General features: G+C 47.0%; 1 protein-coding gene across 8 annotated transcripts in view; it reads right to left on the reverse strand.

The window, feature by feature from the left end:
• The window catches only part of LOC105860094 (WD repeat- and FYVE domain-containing protein 4), a 305642-nt gene that overhangs the window by 208974 nt on the left and 78440 nt on the right, over positions 1 to 18228 (reverse strand). For all 8 annotated transcript variants that reach the window (XR_012922921.1, XM_076010311.1, XM_012744548.3 and 5 more), the window contains exon 13: positions 10534 to 10627. Coding sequence is in view for 7 of the 8 variants with exons in the window: in XM_076010311.1 (XP_075866426.1) it covers positions 10534 to 10627 (94 nt within the window). In the remaining variant the exon portion in view is untranslated. The remainder of the gene's footprint in view (positions 1 to 10533; positions 10628 to 18228) is intronic.

The following is an 18228-nucleotide window of genomic DNA, read 5'->3' on the forward strand; positions in this document are numbered from 1 at the left end:
TGTACTGTAACCATGGTAAATGCCACACCATGGCTGCTTCCCTCTGTCTGCGTGTCCCCCTCCCCACCCCACACAGCACTGTGCCTGTACTGTAACCATGGTAAATGCCACACCATGGCTGCTTCCCTCTGTCTGCGTGTCCCCTACCCACCCCACACAGCACTGTGCCTGTACTGTAACCATGGTAAATGCCACACCATGGCTGCTTCCCTCTGTCTGCGTGTCCCCTACCCACACCACACAGCACTGTGCCTGTACTGTAACCATGGTAAATGCCACACCATGGCTGCTTCCCTCTGTCTGCGTGTCCCCCTCCCCACCCCACACAGCACTGTGCCTGTACTGTAACCATGGTAAATGCCACACCATGGCTGCTTCCCTCTGTCTGTGTGTCCCCTACCCACCCCACACAGCACTGTGCCTGTACTGTAACCATGGTAAATGCCACACCATGGCTGCATCCCTCTGTCTGCGTGTCCCCCTCCCCCCCACACAGCACTGTGCCTGTACTGTAACCATGGTAAATGCCACACCATGGCTGCTTCCCTCTGTCTGCGTGTCCCCTCCCCACCCCACACAGTACTGTGCCTGTACTGTAACCATGGTAAATGCCACACCATGGCTGCATCCCTCTGTCTGCGTGTCCCCCTCCCCCCCACACAGCACTGTGCCTGTACTGTAACCATGGTAAATGCCACACCATGGCTGCTTCCCTCTGTCTGCGTGTCCCCCGCCCCACCCCACACAGCACTGTGCCTGTACTGTAACCATGGTAAATGCCACACCATGGCTGCTTCCCTCTGTCTGCGTGTCCCCTCCCCACCCCACACAGCACTGTGCCTGTACTGTAACCATGGTAAATGCCACACCATGGCTGCATCCCTCTGTCTGCGTGTCCCCCTCCCCCCCACACAGCACTGTGCCTGTACTGTAACCATGGTAAATGCCACACCATGGCTGCTTCCCTCTGTCTGCGTGTCCCCCGCCCCACCCCACACAGTACTGTGCGTGTACTGTCTCCATGGTAAATGCCACACCATGGCTGCTTCCCTCTGTCTGCGTGTCCCCCTCCCCACCCCACACAGCACTGTGCCTGTACTGTAACCACGGTAAATGCCACACCATGGCTGCTTCCCTCTGTCTGTGTGTCCCCCTCCCCACCCCACACAGCACTGTGCCTGTACTGTAACCACGGTAAATGCCACACCATGGCTGCTTCCCTCTGTCTGTGTGTCCCCCTCCCCACCCCACACAGCACTGTGCCTGTACTGTAACCATGGAAAATGCCACACCATGGCTGCTTCCCTCTGTCTGTGTGTCCCCTCCTCTCTGCACCACACAGCACTGTGCCTGTACTGTAACCATGGTAAATGCCACACCATGGCTGCTTCCCTCTGTCTGCGTGTCCCCCTCCCCACCCCACACAGCACTGTGCCTGTACTGTAACCACGGTAAATGCCACACCATGGCTGCTTCCCTCTGTCTGTGTGTCCCCCTCCCCACCCCACACAGCACTGTGCCTGTACTGTAACCACGGTAAATGCCACACCATGGCTGCTTCCCTCTGTCTGCGTGTCCCTCTCCCCACACCACACAGCACTGTGCCTGTACTGTAACCATGGTAAATGCCACACCATGGCTGCTTCCCTCTGTCTGCGTGTCCCCCTCCCCACCCCACACAGCACTGTGCCTGTACTGTAACCATGGTAAATGCCACACCATGGCTGCTTCCCTCTGTCTGTGTGTCCCCCTCCTCTCTGCACCACACAGTACTGTGCCTGTACTGTAACCATGGAAAATGCCACACCATGGCTGCTTCCCTCTGTCTGTGTGTCCCCCTCCTCTCTGCACCACACAGCACTGTGCCTGTACTGTAACCATGGTAAATGCCACACCATGGCTGCTTCCCTCTGTCTGCGTGTCCCCCGCCCCACCCCACACAGCACTGTGCGTGTACTGTAACCATGGTAAATGCCACACCATGGCTGCTTCCCTCTGTCTGGGTGTCCCCCTCCCCACCCCACACAGCACTGTGCCTGTACTGTAACCATGGTAAATGCCACACCATGGCTGCTTCCCTCTGTCTGTGTGTCCCCCTCCTCTCTGCACCACACAGTACTGTGCCTGTACTGTAACCATGGAAAATGCCACACCATGGCTGCTTCCCTCTGTCTGTGTGTCCCCCTCCTCTCTGCACCACACAGCACTGTGCCTGTACTGTAACCATGGTAAATGCCACACCATGGCTGCTTCCCTCTGTCTGCGTGTCCCCCTCCCCACCCCACACAGCACTGTGCCTGTACTGTAACCATGGTAAATGCCACACCATGGCTGCTTCCCTCTGTCTGCGTGTCCCCTACCCACCCCACACAGCACTGTGCCTGTACTGTAACCATGGTAAATGCCACACCATGGCTGCTTCCCTCTGTCTGTGTGTCCCCCGCCCCACCCCACACAGCACTGTGCCTGTACTGTAACCATGGTAAATGCCACACCATGGCTGCTTCCCTCTGTCTGCGTGTCCTCCTCCCCCCCCACACAGCACTGTGAGCTACTGCCTGAGGCAAGGGCTCCTCACCCGTGTTCCCCTGGTGCTCTGCCTCAAATACAACAGCTGCTCACTAGGTGTGAGCACAGGACATTCTAGCACACAGAAAGTACCTAACCCATGGCACTGACAGGATGGTCACAAAACGTGAGATGCCAATTAAGTGTTGAAGGATGATGAGTGAGTGAGCCAGGCTGGCAGAGAAATGGTCCTCCTGGGAGAGGGAACAGCGGGTGTGAAGGCCGGGGATGAGCATGAGCACAGCCGTGTGGGGACGGCCGGGTCACAGGGCAGAGGCCCGGAGCCAGAGGCCTCGGTGCCATGCAGAGGGGCTTGCTCCTCTGCCTGCCAGACCACCCCCGCCCAGCTCAGGGAGCAATGCACACCATGAACAGGGCCCTGGGCTCTTCAGATCGCCCGTCCCACAGGGCGAGGAGCCCAGCGACCCAGGATCGCCCCGCTCTTGAGAGCCGCCTGGGGACTCACCCACCTCTGGTGCAGTTGATCTGTAAAGCACCCTGAGTCTCGGAACCAGACTCTGCCAGACGCCCCAGATCACAGGGCTGCCCTCTGACTTGTGTACCCATTCCAAGCTCTGGTCCCAGGCCCAGCCTGACCCAAAATCAGTATCCCAACACTCACTCCAGGCCCTGACACTAGACCGGGAGTGAGGCGTCTCCCTCTGAGGACAGGCGCCTGCCAGGGCTCCTCGCCGCCTGCTCCCGACTTCCTGGGGTGCTGTGAGTGGGTGTGGCTGTGCCCAGACTCAGCGCCTGACCACCCGGCTGGACTGCAGCTGCCGTCCACCCACCCTGAAAGAGTGGAACTCACCATCCAGTGTCCTCAGTCCACTTGGGACGACTATTGACCTTGCTCTAACACCGCTGGGACTCACATACATTTGTCCTGCGCCAGCCAGCAAGAATGTGTGTTTAGACATGAGTGCAGGTGGATATCTCTGCTGCACTTTGACCCCGTGGATTCTTACCCATTGCTCAAGCTGGCAGGGACCCTTCCCGTCCCCGTCCTATCATCCACTGTGAACTCCTCCCCTCTTTATGCCGGCTACACTCTGAGCTTCTCTCCGGTCACTGATAAAGCACAGACGTGGCAGGAGAAAGCACCCAGCCTTCCGACTCATAAGCAGATATTAACATATAGTTCAATGTCAACTTCCTGTCATTAATCTATCAATAGTGTAATGTCAGCTGGAAATATACCTAAAATGTATTACCTTCCATTTAATATTTTCAGAGTTTCATATACCATGACCCAGAGTCTGAAGAATACAAAGCCGGAAGAGAGGGAGGGGTGCAGTGGAGCAGCCTCTGACAGGCACACACTGAGCACAGGGACTGCGCGAAACTCTACAACTCTGCTTTCACTGCTCTTCTCAGCAGGAACTATTATGCCCGTCTTGCAAATGAGAACACTGAGACTTGAAAAGGTTACATCAATTTCCTAAGGCCATATAGATACTGGGTGGCAGAACTGGCATCCCAGCCTAAACCTTACTACAAAGCCCATGATCTTAACACCACACCATATGCTCATTATGAAGAAGAAAATTTATGACCTGATATGGGTCATAAACAGACGGCCTGTAGAAGTGTTTCAGTGGGGACCACAGTTTGGTTTTACTTCTGTTTTGTTTCTTCTTAATTACATGTGGGTGCCTTTAGGCAGGACAAGCACTCCCCTTTGGCCACTGGCCTCACCGCTCCCTATTGCCGACCCCTGGCTGCATCATGCACGCCCGAGACGCTGACTCTAACCCCGCTGAGTTAGGCCAAATCCAAGTGGCTGAAACTGAGGTGCAGAGAAAAGAAATGGCCTGCGTGTCACATACGCAGTGAGGGTCAAAGGCACTAGATGCAAATTTGCCTTGTGGCTGGGCTGAACCGTCCCCCATCATGCTAAGTCCAGGTAGCTTGACCCTGACCCTGGTCACCTCCCTGCACACAGTGCCTCTTTTCTCCGTCTGAGAGGTCACCTGGATTCTGACAAAATCTGAGATTTTCCACTCATGAATAATAGAAATATTTTGAGGATGGGGCTCAGTGGGAGAGAGCGTAGGAACCATAGAAATGCAACATATGTGAAATGCCTAATGTGTTATAATTTAACAAAGCAAGAATCTCGCTTTACCAATTTCCTCGTTAGAGGAAATGGCTCTCTTTTGAAATAGCCTGCCCTCATGCAATGCTATCCAGGGCTATTAATATTGTCAATATTTTAGTTATTTGAAACCTATACGATTAGTTCAGTGTATTTGAAATACAGGCTAATTCCAGAAAACGGCACCCTTCCAAATTTAGGCACAAATGAGTTAATAGATACAGGCAGCCCAAACCTGATCTTCTTCGTGTCTCAGCAGACTGTGCAGAGGTTGCCATAGCAATAGAGTTCTCTCAGCAGCCCTGGGCCTCTGGGACCCACCCAACAATGTCTCTGGGTGCAGACTTAGGGTGACAATGGTCTCACTAGTGCCCAGGCCCACCTGTGCCATGACCTTCCCGTAACTGCCCACGGCTACCACTTCCCCTCAGGAAAGGTGCCTTGGTGGGGTGGCAGGAGGTCTGGATCCCACAGTCACCAATAGCAACAGTGTTGACTCTGTCACTTAATTGCTGCAAGTTCCAAGTCTTCATCTGTGAAGCAGGAATACTGATAGCCACCGTACAGGGTTATTATGAAGTTTAAACGGTAAAATGCTTGTAAAGTTTTTGGCGAGTAATAACAGTAACTACACCATTATCAAGTCCTTCCCACACGGCTGTGCATGTTCTGCTTACCACACTGAACGTTCATGCATCGCTTCATGTGATCCTCACAACGATCCCACGAGGTAGGCGCCAGTCATTACCCCCACACTACACAAAGGACGTTAAGGACCAAAGAGGTTAAATAACTTTCCCACGAATGTGTGACTGCTGAGTGACACAGCTGAGATGTGACCACAATCTGCCGTCTTCGGAGCCTGAACTCTGTCCCTGCCACAGTGGGTGTTCATTAAACGTGGTGATGGTGATGATGATGACAACAACGACGATGTCAATGGATGGTAACCCAATAAAGTCCAACTCTCTTAGCTTGGCATTCAAGGCCCTTCATGACGTGGCTTCCACTGGCCTTCCCAGCCCCACTCACTGCCCTTCCACCCATGTGGTTTATCCTAGCCCAGCTGAACTAGTAAAAGTCCCCCATAGGCATCTTTGTTTGTGTTTCCCTCTGTGTTTGAGCTTCTCTTCCCTCCCTCCTCTCTCTGATCTGGCAGGGGCACGCCTTTTCTTTGAAGCCTAGCTCCAGCGTCCCATCTCTGTGGCTTTTCGCTGCCCCGTGTCCCAAGGCCTTATGGGCAAGCCTCTGTCACAGGTGTCAGGAAGTTTCCTCACTGTCTTCCGAGCTCCTCCACCTCCACCCGCAGACCCGGGGTCTGAGTTCCTGTGGCACTCGTCTGTGGACCCCAGAGACACGCAGGAGGTGTCTCATAGCTACTCACAGAGGCAGGCATGTCGGATGGGCGGCTCCAACGCAGGCTGAGTCACACCCGGCTGGACTAGACCCGGCCTCCCACCCTCTGTGTCACGGTTGCCATGTGCACAGCAAACAGCCCGGCTACGACCTGCGTAAAGGCCACAGTGCTGGGCGAAGGGGTGCTGCCTAGGCCTGGAGAGCCCTTCCAGTCCTGGTCAGAGCTCTAGCACACGGCCTCCCCCCACCTCCTCCTTCTGAGTATGCCAGAAAGGGAACGTAGCTTTCTGCCCAAATAGCAGCTTCCTTCTGGGGCCGATTCAGCTCCAGAGAACTGGGGCGGACTCCAGCTTTCCTTGTGCACAGTGAAGCTCCCACCACCTAGTTCTTTATGCCAGTGCGGCCAGAGGCAGCAAACCAGCTGGGTCATCTGCTTCCAAGAGCAGCTCACAGTGCTGGGTTGCAGAGGGGGAAACACTTCCAGGTCATTCACAGAACAAATGCCATGTGGCCACAACTGGAAATAAGCCAGCACGGAACGCCCATAGGTCATTTAAACAGTGGCCCTCAGATGACATCTGTACCTCAGAGAGCCATCGGTTTCTCATCCCGGAGGGAGGAAGAGCATGTGAGCAATGTAAGGGCGGTAAGAGTGCAGGGAATGTCAGCAGCCACCAAGCAGATCTAAATGATGACGGGACGCACTCTCCATCATTTTAGTAACACTGCCATCTACTGAAACTCCCACTCTTTTTCCTGCACCAAAATCTGCCAAGGCCTGCATCAGTTTTGTTTCAGCATCTTTTTGTGTGATCTCATTTCTCATTTGATGCACTACTCTATCTGCTGTTATGAGGTTTCCTCTACCTCCTTTCAGAAATTAATTACTGTAATTATCCAACTCTTTTCTTAATAGCTACTGATTTGGCATCTACGGAAAATATTTGAGAAAATGCACCACTACATTTCATTTGCATATTTAGAGAGGGTGTGAGACAATTAGATTTTTTCCTAAATTACTCATTGTGATCCAAATAGAAAGCATACCAAATGGAATTCTCATTTGCATGCCTAATTTGTCCAATTATTATCAAAGGATGAGCAAATAGTAGAAGTTCTTCCTTACACAGTGTTGTGACGACTCAAGGAGTCAATCCAAAACTCCATCCATGGAGTTTCTGTGCCTGTAAGAGGGAGTAAGACAGGCCACTGTCCTCTCTGTGTCACTTCATCAGTCATTATTACAGTGGATTTTCACAGAATGCACCCATCAGCAATCATCTGACTACTAAGACAGCTGAGTTGTTCCAACGGCAAGGGTGCTGCACTGTATGAAACACAGCTCGGAAAGCTGGACGTGCTCACAGTAAGGCCGCTGCACCTGGGGAGGCGCCGGTGCCTAGAGCGCATGACTGCGTTCTGCGAGAGCTGCGGAGGCCAGAGGCCTGTTCAGCAGACGTGCCTGGAGCTCGGACCAGGGTGACCTTCGGATCTTCCCTCGCCAGCTACCCTCACCATGACCCTAGGAGTCACACAGCTTCCGAGGCCTCCAGCACCTGCAGAACTGGAGCACCTCACAGACTCACAGAGCCATTGTGGAGATTGGCAAGGCAACATTTCTGGCACAGAGGCAACCTCCAATGTGTATTAGTTTTTCATTTTCTCCAGCAGGTCCTGCCTTGAATACTAAAGTAAAGAAGGCAAGGTCCTGGACTGTAGGTCTTAATCACTCAGTGGTTAGAAGACACCAGATTTGGGGGTCGAATGTTTTTATCCATCGGTCAGATGCTTAAGGCAATTATAGTAGCTGGTCTTTACAGACGGCCCCAACAAGTGTCTCTCTCCTGTACACACACAGCACCCTCACCCAGGAGGGCAGGGGCATGTTCCCTCCTGCTGAGTCGAAGCTGAGCCCGGGACTGGCTTTGACCAACAGGATGCTGTGGAAAGAAGGCTGGTTTGTCTCTGCCCAAGCTTTGAAAGCATGGAAGCTTCTGCTGTTGTGGCCGTGGGAGCCCAGGCCACATAGCTGCCATGTGCCCTGATGGAGCATCCACTCAGAGGGACACAGGTAAAGGCAGGTGGAGAGGGCTGGGTGGCAGGGAGCCCAGGAGACCACCGACAGCTTGAACCAAGCCCTAGGCCTCTGACCCAGGGGAGCCAGTGCAGGAGACCTGGCCAGCTGAGCCGGCCTTGCTGAGGTACCATCCCTCTGAAGAAGAGGCCATTTTGGGTGGTCCAACCCAGCCAGCACCCAGACCGGCCACTCCTGCTGCACCTGCCTGACCCTCAGAAGCACAGGAACAATGGCATGCTTATTGTTGACTTTGTGTCCCTTTTATCCCGGCCTCCTTCCTTGCTCCGAATGTGGAGCACTGTGAAGTGCAGCCCGTCTCACCACTCGGTACATGGCCGCTCCCTGGTGTCACAGCCACGCTGTCACCATTATCCGGCAGAGGGACAGGAACCAGAACAACAAGTCCAGTCACCAAGGACATGGAAACATGGAACCCAGTGAGGCGTTTTGACTCCTGTGCCGACTGCTACAGATTTTCCTTCATGGAAACCGTTCCTGTCCCCACACATCAAGGCTTCCGCTCCCCTACTTCACTTCTCATACTGAATTTGGACTTCCTAATGCCACTGTCATTCGCAGGCTGTGATAAAGAACACCAGCCAGTTGTCATTTCTTCCTAAAATGTGTTGCCTCCTTTTTAACCCTTGGAAAAAGCAGAGTCTGACCCTCATTGCCTCCTGGGGCGGCCCGGCCTCCACCGCTCCCCTGCGGAAGCCGCGGCTGCACGTGGCAGAGCCGCCAGCCCTGCCGCCAGCTGCACGAGCGTGGCACCAGGGCCGCCAGCCGGCACTCCTTAAAAGTCTTTTAAATTATCTGAACCTACATTTCCCCCTTGGTTAAAAAGGAGACAAAAATAGCCCCCCAAACTGCAATGAGGGTTACAGAAGCAGCGAAAGGGTCGGGTGGAGAACCGCAGACGTCTGATTTCAACACTGTTCTTTGTTAAGGACCAGAGGAGGCAAGAAAAGCTTCATCTTTCTCTGATGCACCCCTTTTAATAAAACGATTTGTTCTGTAAAGTTTGGATTTAGTCAAAAGGCCACACTCAAGGATCCAGAAGGCCACATGCGGCCTTAAGGTGCCAGGTCCCCCACCCCGCCATGCCTGGGACATAGCATGAACTCAATTCAATTGATTCCCTTCCACCTGCTGCTAATACATCTAAAGTGATACATTTCCCAGTATTCCTCAACTCCTCCCGTCTCCTCCACCGGAGAGTGCCCGCTCAGACTTTGCCTTGTCCTGCTGTTCCACGCCTGCCCCTCCCAGCTTGCCTCCTGCAGCGGGGCTGCTAGTCCTGCCAGGAGAGAGATTCGAGGGTCCCCTTCAACTCCTTGTCTTCCCAGCGCCTGCACCCCCTTCATCTCAGGGGTGCGGAATCTACCTCCGGGAGGGTCTCTTGAGCCCTTTCTTCACACCTTCACACAGACACCACCCTAACTCAGCTACCCAGGCATCACCTGGACCGCAGACACAGCTTCCTACCCGCCACCCCTCACCTCTTCCCCACAGTCTCCATTCCCAGTCCTGCCCCCTCCAAACAGTCCGCATGACATTTTTAATACAAAACCTGAGAGTGTCCTCCTCCATCCCCTTGAGAGAGGTGTCCTGTTATCTTTGGGATGAACTGCATGCTGGCGAGGCCCCTCCACCCCTGCCTGCCTCATTGCCCCGTTTCCAGCTCGCCCACTTTGCACCTGCCCCTGCCACCTGCAGCCCCTGCCCGCCAGGTTCATGGCTACTCACCTTCCAGGTGCTGCTTAAACGTCACCACCGGAGGCGTGGCTTCCCACCTCCGCCCCTTCATCTAAGTTAGATCTAATTAGGTCTGTCCCTACGTCCATTCCTCTTACTCTCTCTTGGCACCCTGCTTTTCCCCTTAATATCACTTGTCACAATTCACAATCAGACGTTCCTTTGTGAGCTCCGTTATTCAGTCTGTCGGCACCATCACCACCCCCGGCCCCCACCGTCAGCGCAGGCGCTGCGGGCAGTGTCTGCGCCCGTCTGGCCGGCCCTGCCTGCCCCGCACGGCACAGGGCGGCCTCTGCAGCCCACGGGAGGAACGAGCGAATGTATCGGTGAGTGGAGGATTCCTGGGCCCACCCGCCAGTGCCCAGTGCTGTGCCTGGGGCTTGCCTCACGAAGGCGCCATTATTTTCAGTCGTTCCTAGTTTGGCTGTTGTTTTAATAACAGAAAGGTCAGTTTGCCAGCAGAAGTGGTCTGTTTTGAATGGCCTTGGAAGGCTGGGCACAACTCAGTCAAGGGTCCGAGACACTCTGGGGATTCCCCATAAGAGATGCTTCCCAAAGGTGGCTGTGCTAACACACGGCACTGGGGACAAAGGAAAACGAACAGGGAGTCTTGGGCCAGAGGAGTCTAAAAGGTCAGTCATGTGAAAAAGACAAAATACTTGTGTTTCTCAAAAGGTACCTGTGGGTGATCTCCATGGTACAGCCGAGGAAGCAGCCTCACCATGACACACACCATCCCGGGCTGTGCGATCGCAGCGCCGCCTTCCTCCACCCTGCAGAGAGGGAAAAAGGGGCTTCAGACACGGGCCTTCTAGGCCCTTCCCTTTTGACAGAACTTGCTGGATCTTTCTTTCTAACACTGACCATGAACTGCTCCATCTGAGCCTAGCTTTCCCCAGCTGTACAACAGTGTAGACAATACTACACTTTCCTCCTAGGGTGTAGATAATGGACTATGTGGCTGGCACTCAGTCAGTGCTCAATGGAAGTTAGTTCCCTGGTCTCCTTCCCTTCGCTCCAGATATGTGGGAGATTGAGGAGCTCTCAGTTTGTATTGAACATGCACACACACCATACACACACACACACACACACACACACACACACACACACACAGGCTTCTGGGTCCTTTCAAGACGGTATAAGCACACCCTGCTCTGTCCTACCCTCTGAGTGCAACTAAAACCTGGCCAAACTCATGGAGCAGCTTTCTGGAGACTCTGGAAAGTAAATGGTAGCAGAAGAAGAAACCAAACTCCAAGCACCATGGAACTGGCCACGAGTTTCCTAGGCCTTCTCCCTCTAGCGCCCCCTGGTGTGGACTCATAAGTGGACTAAAACCCGGAACTGTGCACCAGGTGTGGACAGGAGGGAAAGAACTCCAAGAAATGTCCTCTATTTCCATCTGAGGAGTGAGGAAGGCGGCTTCCACAGGCCGCAGAGCACTGGGGAAATCCCCTGGCATTCGCTTTGGTTTCTCCATTCTTTCCCACCCAGCTTCTGGGAAATTCCCTCAGCAGTAGCAGCAGCAGCCGCCAGGCAGACTCTAAAACTCTCCGGGAAGAGAAACCTTCTCTCTGATTAGAGGAACAACGGTGGCCCCAAGAGTGTAGGTGAAACCCTCATTGTCTCATTGTTTTCCCCTTTTTCTTTTCCCTTTTTAGCCCAAGAGACAGGTGCTGTTGCAGGAAAGAGCAGAGAAAATAAATCCCTGCTTTCTAGATAGACCAGGAAGGGGACCCATGGAGCCAGAAAGTGTTAGGGAGAGAACAAAGAGGAGGAGGCTGAAGACAGTGTGACCACTCAGCTGTGTACTAACCTCTGGGCTCAGTTCTGACTGCATGTGTGGATCTGGCCCCACCTAGCAGGTAAACCACAGAGACTGACTATTGCATGAGGCAAGTGGGGTGCACCTCAAATCAACATGCAAAGTCTTTGAAAACTGAACTGATACTTGAACCACAGTCCACAAAAGGTGGGTAGGAATCTATGGCCAGGACCTCCCTGGGTGGATTGCCTGCTAAAAAATCATGAACATTCTCTGTAAGACGCCAACAAGAGCCAGAGTTCATAAGATAAAATCCAAGATATCCAGGGTACAACCTTGAATTGTTCAACACAGACCAACCCAGGGAAGTCTCGATCTCTCACATGGAAAAAGGAAATCAATAGATGCCAAGGCTGAGATGACACAGACATTGGAACTATCAGACAAGACCTTGTAACCAGTTATTATTAGCCAAACTCCAAGAAGTAAGAGTGAACCCTTTTGAAATGAGTGAAAAAAAATAGAAAGTTTCAGAAAAGAAATGAAAACAAGAAAAAAAGAATCAAATGTAAATTTAGGAACTGAACATTGCAATAACTGAAATTTTAAAAACTCACTGAATGAGAACAACAAGAGAATGAGAATTCATGAACTTGAAGATAGATCGAAAGAAATTGCCCAATTCAAAGAGGAAAACTACATTTAAAAATGAGGACAGCCTCAAGATTATATGTCAAAGAAACAAAGGATCTAACATTTTTACCACTGGCATCTCAGAAGGAGAGGGGAAACAATACAGTATTTTTAAAAAAACATTTGAGTAGTTTTTAGCCATTCTTTTTCCAAGTTTAGTGAAAAAAGTGTTTGAGAAGATTTTAACCATTCTTTCTTCAAATTTAATGAAATGTATAATCTTAAAGATTCAAGATGCTTAGCAAAAACCAAACAAAATAAACAAAGAAATTCATGCCCAGGCACACCATAATCAAACTGCCAAACCCTGAAGACAATGAAAAAGTCTTGAATGTAGCCAGAGAAAACTGACACGTTACATACAGGGGAACAATCTGAGTGACAGTGGATTTTCTCATGAGAAAGCAGAAGGCAAGGAAACAACTTTTTTAAAGTGTTGCAAAGAAATGCACAAAATTTCATATCCAACAAAAATATCTTTCTGGAATGAAGGAAAAATAAATACATCAGATGAAGGAAAACAAATAGAATTTCTTACCATCAGATTTATTCTAAAAATGATACTTTTTAGCAAGTTCTTCAAGTGGCAGGGAAATAATAACAGAATGAAACTTGGTATTTCAGGAATGAAGACAAAATAATAGAAATGGTAAATATTCATATAAATATACTACACTATTTTTCTTTTTTTAAGTTCTTAAATATATGTATGATGGTTGAAAGCAAAATTGTATGAGGTGTAATGCATAGGAGAGCCACAATGAAAACGGGGAAAGATAAAGGGATCTGCAGAGAGGTAAGCTGTCTATAATACATTTGAAATGTTAACTCTAAGTAGACTGTTGAAAGTTAAGTATGGCCGGGAGCAGTGGCTCACACCTGTAATCCAAGCACTTGAAGAGGCCGAGGTGGGAGGACTGCTTGAAATCAGGAGTTTAAGACTTACCTGGACAACATAGCGACATCCCATCTCTACCAAAAAAAAAAAAAATTAAATTAGCCAGGTGTGGTGGTGTGCACCTATAGTCTCAGCTACTTGGAAGGCTGAGGCAGGAGGATCGCCCTGCACCTGGGCAACAGAGTGAGACACACTTTAGAGAGACTCTAAAGAAAACAAAAAACAAAAGGTAAAGTATGTATATTGTATATCCCTATAACACACAGTAAAAAGACTAGACAGAGAGAGACAAAACATCAATACATAAATTTCAATAGAATACTAATATGTATTCAAACTATCCACAAAAAGGCAGGAAAAGTAAAGAAACAAAAAAGAGGGGAGTAAAGAGAAAACAAACAATAAAATGGTAGACCTAAGTTCAAACATATTGATAAATACATTAAATTATTAATGGATACATATTTTCAGAATGGAAAAAAATTAAAAACCAAGTTATATGCCATCATGAAATATAATGATATAGATAAGTTAAAAGCGAAAGTATGGAAAGTTTTCCCATGCTAACACTAATCAAAAGAAAGCTGGTATGTCTCTATTAATATCAGAGAAAGTGGACTTCAGAGCAGGGAAAATTAGCAGGAATAAACAGGTGATATTACAGGAGCTATAACAATCCAAAATGTGTATTCATCTCACAAACAGAGCCTCAAAATTCATAAAGAAAAACTGATAGAACTGAAAAGACAAACAGCCAAATCCACAACCAAAGTTGGAGACTTCAACACCTTTCTCTCAGTAATTGATAAAGTAGACAGAAAATCATCAAAGATAGAAATGAACAACACCATCAACAAACTGATGTCATCGACATTTATAGAACACTCCTCCCAACAACTGCAGAATACACATTTTTCTCAAGTAGTTTCCATGGAACATTTTTTAAACCAGCAAAATCATACAAAGTGTGTTCTCTAACCATACAGAATTAAATTAAATACAAATAATAGAAAGATAATTTAAAAATCTCCAAGTTCTTGAAAGTTAAAACAACCTATGGGTCAAAGAGAAAGTTTCAAGAAAAGTTTAAAGTATTTTGAACTTAAATAAAAAGAACATACATAGAAATATTTGTGGGATGCTGATAAAGCAGTGCTTAGAAGTAATTTAAAGGATTAAATATATACAAAACAAAAAAGATCTCAAATCAACAATCTAAGCTTCCACCTTAAGATACTATTTTTTTAAAAACAAACAAAGCAAGCAGAAGAAATGGAATAACAAAGATGGCAAAAATCAATAAAATTAAAAACTGATTATAAACATTTGCATGGTACTAGGACAGCCAAAAGCAAAAGAAATAAAATCACCAAAGCAAATTTGTAAAGGGAGAATACATTTAAATAACTCATATTAGCTGATTTGATAACTTTTTATAAAGCTACAATAATCAAGAGAGTGTTTGTGAAGGACTAGACACATAAATGAATGGAATGAAATAGGGTCCAGGAAAAGACCTACACAAATATGGCCAAATAATTTTTTACAAAGTTACAAAGATCATTTAATGGAAAAAAGATAATATTTTCAACTGATGGCATTGGAAGAATTGAACATCTATATACAAAAAAAAAAAATGCATCTCAACCTAAACTTCACACCTTGTACAAAAAGTGACTCAAAATGAATCACAGACCTATAAAACTTTTAGAAGAAAACATAGGAGGAAATCTTTGTGACTTTGGGTTAAGCAAAGAGATTTTAGAACTGACATAAAAGCACTATCTATAAAACAAAAAGATTGATGATTTAGACTTCATCAAAATTTGAAGCTTTTCCTCTGTGAAAGACCCTGTTTAAAGATGAAAACATAAGTTACAGACTAGAAGAAAATATTTACATCCATGCAACAGAATAATATGAAGCAATAAAAATGTATAAACTAATTATACACCCAACATGGACGAAAATCAAAGGCCTTAGGCTGAGGGGAAGAAGCCAGTCTCAACAGATTACACATGTATATGTTATTCTGGAAAAGACAAAACTATAGGGAAAGATTAGTAGTTGCCAGGGGTTGGGGTGGGGAAAAGGTTTGCTGTGTGGGGCGATATTTGCGAGCTATTCAAGGTGATGGGCTGTTCTGTCTCTTGACTGTGGTGGTCACGTGACTCTACACATGACTCGAAGCCCACAGACCTGCACAACAACATGGAGACTTTACTATATGTAAATTGAAATAACAATAATAATAAAACTACAAGGCTAGTCCCAGATCACAAGCACCTGATTTTCCAACACCTTGTATGTAACGCCATTCTCATGCTCATAGTGAGACTGTTCTTGACACCAACAGCCCTCAGAGTAGCTAAGATGCCCAGAAGTGCTTCCAGCACTTGGGGTTAATTTATTCAATTCAACTGAACAAATATTTATTGGCCTTTTACTATTTTCTGGGCACTATTCAGGAAATTTGGATACATCTATAAACTAAGCAAACTAAAACCCATGACTGAGATGTAAGGAGAGGAGTCTAGATAATAAAGATAAACATAATAAATAAGTAAATTAAAAATAATTATGATATGGTATAGTATTATATATTAATATATGATATCACATAATAATAAATAAATCATGAAAAAGATGATAAGTGTTATTGAGAACAAATTTAGAGCAGAGAGAGAGCTGACAGTGCTTGAGTGGAGACAGAGAGCTACATGCAGTCCTAACTGGGGTGGCAGGCTTGACCTCCCAGCAGGAGATATTTAGGCAGAATTGAAAGAAGAGGATTTGCAGCTTCCAAGGGGAAAGCATGTTAAGCAAAGGGAAAGGGAACAGCCCTTGCAAAGGCTCCAAAGTAAAAGCATATCTGACATATTCTGGGAATTGCCTGTATTTTTACTTGGACATCAAAGCCACACAAAGACAATGCAGAAAAGAAAACTATGAACATAAGTGTAAAATTCCTAAATAAAACACTAATGAAATAAATGCAACAGCCTATTAAAAGGATTATACATCATGACCAAGTAAGATTTATCCCAGAAATGCAAGAATGGCTTAACACAAGAAAATCAATCAATAAAATATACCATGTTAATAGACCAAAACAAGCAGCATGATCATCTGAATTGATGCATTAAGAGCATTTGACAAAATCCAACACCCTTTTGTGATTAAAAAAAAAAAATCAGAAAACTAGAAATAGACAGGAACTTCCTCACGTGATACATTTACAAAAAGCCCACAGCTAGCATTTGCTAACTGGTGAAAGCTGATCCTCAAATTCATGTGGAATTAATTGCAGGAAACTCTAAATAGCCAAAATAATATTCAAAAAGATAAACAAAGATGGACAACTCACATTTCTGGAGTACAAAACTTACTACAAAAGCTACAGTAAGCAAAATAGTGTGGTACTGGCATGAGGATATGCATATATACCAATAAAATAGAATTGAGAATCCACAAATAAACCTATACATCTATGGCCATTTGATTTTCCACAAGGGCACTAAGACCATTCGAGAATGACGTTTTCAACAAATGGCACTGGGACAACTGGATAGCCACAAGGAAAAAAATAGAGTTGAACCCACCCCACATCATTTACAAAAATTAACTAAAAATGGATCAATGACCTAAACCTAAAAGCTGAAACCATAAAACTTTTAGAAGAAAACACAGAGGTAAATCTTCATGACCTTGGATTTGGCAAGGGATTTTTACATATAATTCCAAAAGCACAAGCAAAAGATGGAAACAACCCAAATGTCCGTCAACAGATGAATGGATAAACAAACTGTGGTATATACACATATAATGGGATATTATTCATCCATGAAAAGGAATGAAGTACTGATATATATTAAATGTTAATGAACCTCAGAAATGCACTGTATAAAAGAAGCCAGACACAAAGGGCCACATGTTGTACACGTCCATGCATATGACATATCCAGAACAGGTAAATCCATAGACGGAAGATAGGCATACATAGACAGACATAGATTGATGGTTGCCCAGGGATCGGGGAAGGAATGAGAATGAGTCTGGGTTTTCCTTTGGGGATGATAAAAATGTTTTGGAACTAGATAGAGATGGTTGTTGTAAAGCATTCACTAAATACTTTAACACATTGACTGCCATGTGAGTTGTATTCAACTCAGGTTAGTTTTGAGCCCAGGGCTGTGTGAAGCAAAACCCTGCAGTTGGTTTATGAAAATCTTACTTGTTGATATTCTTATTGTTATAATTAACATTGATAATTTAATTCTAAAAATATGGGTTGCATTGCATTGTATATATTAATAACTCATGCACAGAAAATAATAAAAAATAATAAATTAGAAAGGATCATTTTGTTTTAATAAAACACTGTGGCCCCAGGGAAAAAAATCTTTTTTCTAGTATGGTACTCAATGTGTTAAAATTGTTAATTTTATGTTAGGTGAAAAAAAAGATGTTTTAAAAAATTTAAAAGAAAAAGATGCCTAGCACCTGGAGCAGAGAAGTTCTCAAACCTTAATGTGCTTGCAAATAACAAGAGGAACTTTTTAAAAACAGACCCCTAAACTTCAACCCCAGAGACTATGATTCAGGAAATCTGGTTTACAGACTATTTCTGTGTAGCTCTGCAACTGCCTCTGATGCAGGTGGCCAACAGAACACACTTTGAGAAGCACTGCTCTAAGGTATAGATCACAAGAGCAGAAAGGGACAGGGCTCTGGATCCCAGGCAGGTCAGGCACTGGTACCCCATCTGACCTGGTATTCCCAGGTGGCTTGTATTTCCTGAGAGATCCATGGCTGTAACACAAAGTCATAACCCAAAAATACACCATATTTTTGGGTGCCAGTGGTGGTGTTGGGATGCTTAGCCAAATTTTGCATCTCATGTGAAGAGTCACAGGGGCCTCTGTGAGGATGTGAACCAGTGAAGCCTTATCGTGTCACGCAGCCCTAAGCTTGGGTATCAAACCTGCCACCTGTCACCCCCAGCAGCCACACAT

This window comes from Microcebus murinus, chromosome 14 (assembly GCF_040939455.1).
Source record: "Microcebus murinus isolate Inina chromosome 14, M.murinus_Inina_mat1.0, whole genome shotgun sequence".
Taxonomy (NCBI): domain Eukaryota; kingdom Metazoa; phylum Chordata; class Mammalia; order Primates; family Cheirogaleidae; genus Microcebus; species Microcebus murinus.